Below are 6,000 nucleotides of genomic sequence, written 5' to 3'. Positions count from 1 at the left end.
TTGCCTGGAGAATCCCATGGACTGAGGAGCCTGGTGGGCTACAGTCCACGGGGTTGCAAAAAGCTGGACACAGAGTAAAGTGACTTAGCACGCGCACACGCCCACACTCTCAGCTGGAGAAAAGGGAAGATGGCTCCATTTTCTATCTATTGCAACCTACCACACACACACACACACACACACACACAGCCGTTGGTGCTTTGACTATTTCATGTTGGTGCTTTGACTGTTTCAGGGACTGGTTTAATCCACCTCCATCTTCTCCACCCAACCCATCCCTAGGCAGCCATTCCAACCTCCAGACACACTCTCTCTGGAAACCCATTTAAGCGCAGGAAAACAAAAAGAATGCCTTACCCAAGAATGGAGAGACGGAAGAATACAAGCAAGAAACTAGTGGGCATTGGTCCATCTGGAATTGCCCCTTTAACCTATGGGGTCCAGCTCCTATAACGTGGTCCTGTCCTGGAGGAGCTGACAGTCCAATGGTGAGTGAATCAAGTATTCAGAGGCAGAGTCTGAAACCATTGCAATGAACTCAATCCAGCCCTGTTCCTCAAAGTACTTAGGGCCAGACTGGACTACAACAAGCCAAGTTGATGAGACATTCCTCAGCTAAAGCCCTCCTGGTGCCTACCCAGGGTTCACTGCAGGTCTCTCCCTTCCCCACGTCTTGGTCTCAGGCTACAGCTTAATACCGCTCTCCTCCAGCACATGGCTCGGTCTGATAGATGACTCACTTAGCCCCTGTGTCCCTTCCACAGGGAAGCCTTCCCTGATCCCCACCCCAGGCTGAACAGGGCACTTTCTCTGCGATCCATTAAATCATGTGTGCACATTTCTGGGACACACCACACACATTAAAATTTGTTTATAGCATCTGTTTCTGTCTGTCTTCCCCCTCTGTCCCCTAACTAGATTGAGTGCTCCTAGGGCAATGACCAAGTCTCTGTATCCCCAAGCCTAATGTGATGTTTGGTACAAGAAAGCCCAATTACATTTGTTCAGTGTAAAAGATGTATTGAGGAGTATAAATGCTCATAGGAGCACTTTAGTCTATGGACTTCAGCAAGAAACCCAGGGACACTCCAGGGCCAGATTCCAAACAGCTGGAAAGTGGTGCCCTTATTGCCCATCCTCCTGCTGCTCCTACTCCCAGGAATTAGAATTTACATTTTATCAGGATTGGGCCACTTCCCCTCTGCTTCTGCCTGCTGGGCAAAGGGCAGCAATGGGCAAAGGGAGCATTGTCTGGTCAGGCATCTGGGAAGAAACTGCTTCTCCTTAGTGGGACACTGTCTCCTCCAGGGGTGAGGGTGGGGTCCAGAGGGAAGGAGCAGAGGGCAGGCCTTGGGCTGCCAAGGATCGGAGGGCTCAGCCGCCTTGGCTGGAAGCCAACCGCACCCGGATGTGGTGGGTGGCCAACGGGAGCTGGCGGAGAGTCCCTGCTTCTCGTGGACACTAACTGGATGGGTCCCTTTCTCGGGTACCCTGCAAAATCGGTCAAAACAGAGGTTCCCCCCGAAGTGGGTACAGGTCGATTTCTTGCTCTATTTAGCGAGGGGAGAGGGCCTCAGTGTTTGGAAAAGGAACTGCTGAAGGGAGAGCGGATTAGAAAAGATCAGAATCCTCAGGGGCCCCATCTCACCCCGCGAATGCGCCCACCACCGACTCCTGGAAGGTCCCCGCATAGCTGCCTCCCCGTTGACTGTTCACATGATGCAGAGGCGTGAGAGCTCTGGTTACTGAGTTCGAGTCCGAGGCCTGCCACTTTTCTGCTCGTGCCCCTGGGGAAATCGCCTTACCCTTCCTCGGGCTTTTGTTTCCTCATCTGTAAAACGGGGCCAGGGCTGGAAGAGAGGGCCTGGAGAAGCCCTATTCAGCTCGGACACTGTGGGATCCCGGATTCTCCATACTGCACGCCCGCTCCTCCACAGTCTTCCTCCCCGCCACCTCCGCGGACTCCGCCCATCCACCCGGTCTTAACTCCACCCCCACCGAGCGGCTTCTCCCCCGACGCCGGCCGCTAGGGGTCACTGCCTCCCTTTGTCAGCGACGGAGAAGGGCGGCTAGCCCTCCGGCCCTCTCCCCAGCGGAAAGGCGACCGAGGGGCATCTCCCGAGCCAGTGGGCCTGAGCGCGACCCCCACGGCCCTCGCCGGGGATCCCGCCTCTGCCCAGGGCGGAGGGTGTACGGGGCGGGGCGGAGTGGAGGCCGGGGCCGGGCGCGGGCCGCGCGTGGGCAGCCAGGAGGGGGTTAATGCTAACCCCTCCCCCTCGGGCTGACATCACGGGGAGAGCGGCTGAGAGGCTGGAGCTCGGCGAGTGAGAGAAAGAGAGGGAGAGGAGCGAGCGCGGCTCGACTCGGCGCCCGGGCAGCTCCACATTGTTGCGGATCGCCGGGACGCGGCAGAGCGAGCGGCCGCGGCGCGGCCGGGGACGCGGCGCCCCCCGATCGCTCGCCTGGTGCTTAGCCGCGCCGCCCGATCGCCCCGGCTTGCCGAGTCGCGCGCCCCACCGCCTGGGCCCCGAGCCCACCGCGCCGCCCGCCCGCCGCCCTCACTCGTCCCGCCGCCCTCGGAGGACGGCCGGCCATGGACGCCTGCAAGTTGGAGCCGAGCGGGAGGGTGTGAGCGCGCCGGGGGCCGGGAGCCCGCGCCGGGCAGCCGGGCGCGCCGGGGGTGGGTCCCGCTCCCCTGCCCCGCTCTGCGTGGAAGAAGAAGAGGGCGGGGACCGGCACCGGGAGAAGAGCGGAGGAGGAGAAGGGGCATGACTCGTGCAACTTGCGGCGGGCATCTCCCGAGCCTCTGAGCCGGCGGCGGCCCGGGGCCCGGATTGCGGCCGCGCCGATCCCACCCAGCCCACCCCGCCCCGGCCGACGGCTGAGGCTGACCTGGATCCTCGGAGCGCCCGCCGGCCGGCAGGGATCGCCTTCGTCTTCCGGGCTGCTTTCTGAAGCGCGAGGAGCGCTTTCCTCGCGGCTCCTCTCGCAGGAATCCCGGCCCCCGATGGCTCGGATGGGGCTTGCGGGCGCCGCTGGACGCTGGTGGGGACTCGCTCTCGGCTTGACCGCCTTCTTCCTCCCAGGTGAGCGCGTTCCGCCCCCTGCCTCCCCACCCCCCAACCCCCCATCCAGTGCCTCCTCGGGGCTGGGAGCTGGATGGCGGGCACGTCTGGGTTGTAGGGAGTGAAAGGAGCCAGAAAAGTTGGGTCACGGCTTAGGTAAGGGGGGTGCGGGTGGTTCAGCGGAGAGAGAGGCTGAGGAGCCCAACAGCCTGCCCTGCAGGAAGGCAATCGGATGCACGTTTCTGTGTAGCAAGAAAGCACTTTCTCCGCGCAGTTTTTCACACACAAAAATAATATGTAATAGCGTTCTATTTATTTAATAACCAGCTCTCAGCTCGGGAAGCAGTTTGGAAACACTGCATGTTACATAAATGCAAAATAATCACCGTAATCAGCGTCTCGGGGTAGGAGACAACAGCCCCAGGGGGAAGGCGTCAGTCTCGGAGCTGGTGGGCTGTGGGCTTGGCGGATGGAAGGGGGGCTTCGGGTTTTTTTCCTCCAGCTCCTTTGCCAAGAGATTTCGGGCTCTCCGGCCCCCTCCCTTCGCCGCCCCCCCGCCCCCCGCCCCGCCAACCCGCGCGGGGAGCAGGCTCCTGCGGCAGAGGCGGCTTCTCGCTCACCTGCGGTTCTTTTCCGGGAGGGTGAGGCCCGGCGGCGCGCTATCGCAATCTCCCCGCCCAGCGCGGAGCTAGGGTTTGCCTTGGAACTCCGGTCCCAGTTTGGGGGGCTCTCCCGCAGGAAGCGCCGCGGGCTTCGTGCCAGCCAGGTGGCTGCGTGACCCACTTTCCCGAGGATGCCCCGCGTGTCCTTCCTTGAGATGCTGGCGGCCGAGGGGTTAACCCGACGCCAGACCCCCGGGGTGGCCCCCGGTGGCCCCTCTGACGGATGGGGTAGGGGCGGAGGCTGGGACCGGTCCGGGAGTATTGTGCTGGGGAATGAACTGGAAAATGCGTTTAGGAGGCAAATCCGACCGAGTCCCCGCGGCTGGATTTAACCCTTTGTGTCCCTGGGGAAGCTGCCCGGCTCCCACGGTGGCTAGGGACACCGGCGCGGGTGGGGTGGAGATTGGGGGAGTTCCTCCAGCCTTCGTGGAAGAAACCTGAGACGACCTCCCGCCCTAGCTGGGGGGGGGAGGGGTTGGGGAGGGCGGGGTACGGTGGGGGCTCGGTTGAAGCATGTGGCCCTGGCCGTAGGTGGTAAAAGAAGGGGTGAAAGTGCAGAGACTAGCTCTGCGTGGGGCAAGAATGTTGGGTCTGGGCTCCGCTCGCTGCTAGCGGAGGAGATATGTTCCATGCCGCAGACACAAACGGCAGTTTGTTGCCTAGACGTGGGGCTGGGGTGCGCTCCTGGAAGGCAGGAGCCTGGCCTCATTCACTTCTATACCCCGTCTGCCGCCAGCTCCCGGCCAGGGCTCAGCAAATGTCTCGGAGTGGCCCATGGCTCCAAAGTGGTTTGTGAAAGGCGCACCAGGGTGCCCCCAGCCCTGCAGCCTGGGGTAGGGGGTTGGGGTGCTGCCCTGCTAGGTCGGTGAGGGTAAATTCCAGGGCACACAGGTGTCACTGCCCATTTCAAAGGTGCATGATTGAGTCCCTTGCAGCAAGGGTGGTTCCGGTGAGAATGAAAGGTCTTCATCTTACACTGGACCTCCAGGGAAGCCAACAAGAGATGCTGGAAGCTCCGGTTCTAGCATTTGTCTGACCACCGGGGTTCTGGAACCCTTCAATTCCATATTGCCCACACTCAGAACCCAGCAAAAGACCAGCTTTCCTGGGGCCTGACTAGTCCAGCATACTAGGGGTTAATCTAATCCTGGGTCAGACAAAGAGCGGAAGATTTGGGGAGGGGGAGTGAACTCAACCCCCTCCTTTTGTTGCGCTCTCTCCCAGCTTTGTGGTGCTGTCCCTGTAGTTAATTCCATCTTTGGAGGGCTGGAGGCCTGCACTGCTCCATCCCACTCGGGAAGCAGGGAGGTGATGCTCTCACCTTGCTCAAGTGTGGACACCGGCCCCCCCCCAACCAAAACTCCAGATGAGGGAGTGGAACGCAGATAAGGAATCACAGCTCAGATGGGCACTTTATAAGCACTCCCTGATTAATCCTAATTGTCATGGCTGGGTAGCATCAGCGGGGCAGCCAGAGCTCCCCGACCAGCCAGGCTCTTCTACCTGGTGCCCGTGCCCCTGGTGCCTCTGTGAAAAGACAGGTGGATGTGGCGGTGCCCACATGACACTTGGACAGAGGCTGGGGGAAGTCGCCTTCCAAACCCCATCTACCGTCACCCTCAGGCAATCTCCTTCTCCATGGGGACCTGCCAGCCTGATGCTCTTTTCTGGGTTCCTCTGGGCTGTGGCAAGGAGTATAGAGGGATGAGGAGAGGAGCCTGATGAGATGGGAGAGGGGGACCCCCCACCCCGGGGGTGTGTGTGGTGGCCCCCTGACTTCAAAACACTCCAAGTTTGGCTCTTAGTGTGTAAACACAGAAGTGTGTCTTCAACAACACAGACTTTACCAGGCAGGGTAGTGGAGCCCCATCAGCCTCTGAAATGAGTCTGGGGTTTCTGCCTGATCACTCAGAGGAGAGAGCCAGTGGGACCCCGGGGGCTGCATCCCAGAGGAACAGGGAGGGGGAGCCCAGGAGAGGAGGCAGAGAACCTGCCTTAGAAGCAGGTGTGCTGAGCTGGTGTCCCACCTACACCACACCCTCCCTAATTGGCTTCCCCAAACCTTTTGTCTGAGAAGAGAACACACACCCCAGGTGTCATACACACCCTCAGAAGACCTGTCGGGCCACAGCAGCACCCTCTTCTCTGCAACCTGTGCAGAACTCACTGTCATGATGGTTTTCTTTGAAACCCGGGAAGTCAGGACTGTTGAGTTATCTTCCTGTGTCCCCATCATTCACAGACAGTGGTGTGTCCAGGCTTGCTGGGCAGGA

General features: G+C 60.5%; 1 protein-coding gene across 1 annotated transcript in view; it reads left to right on the top strand.

The window, feature by feature from the left end:
* The first annotated feature begins 2,806 nt into the window (after positions 1-2,806).
* Positions 2,807-6,000, top strand: part of NECTIN1 (nectin cell adhesion molecule 1) — a 71,983-nt gene continuing 68,789 nt past the window's right edge. The window contains exon 1 of the mRNA XM_040258169.1: positions 2,807-3,086. Within this exon, the coding sequence (XP_040114103.1) occupies positions 3,008-3,086 (79 nt within the window). The 5' untranslated portion in view covers positions 2,807-3,007. The remainder of the gene's footprint in view (positions 3,087-6,000) is intronic.

Source organism: Oryx dammah, unplaced genomic scaffold (assembly GCF_014754425.2).
Source record: "Oryx dammah isolate SB20612 unplaced genomic scaffold, SCBI_Odam_1.1 HiC_scaffold_17, whole genome shotgun sequence".
Classification (NCBI taxonomy): domain Eukaryota; kingdom Metazoa; phylum Chordata; class Mammalia; order Artiodactyla; family Bovidae; genus Oryx; species Oryx dammah.
Note: the sequence above shows the minus strand (reverse complement) of the source record. Positions and strands in the feature narration are given on the sequence as shown.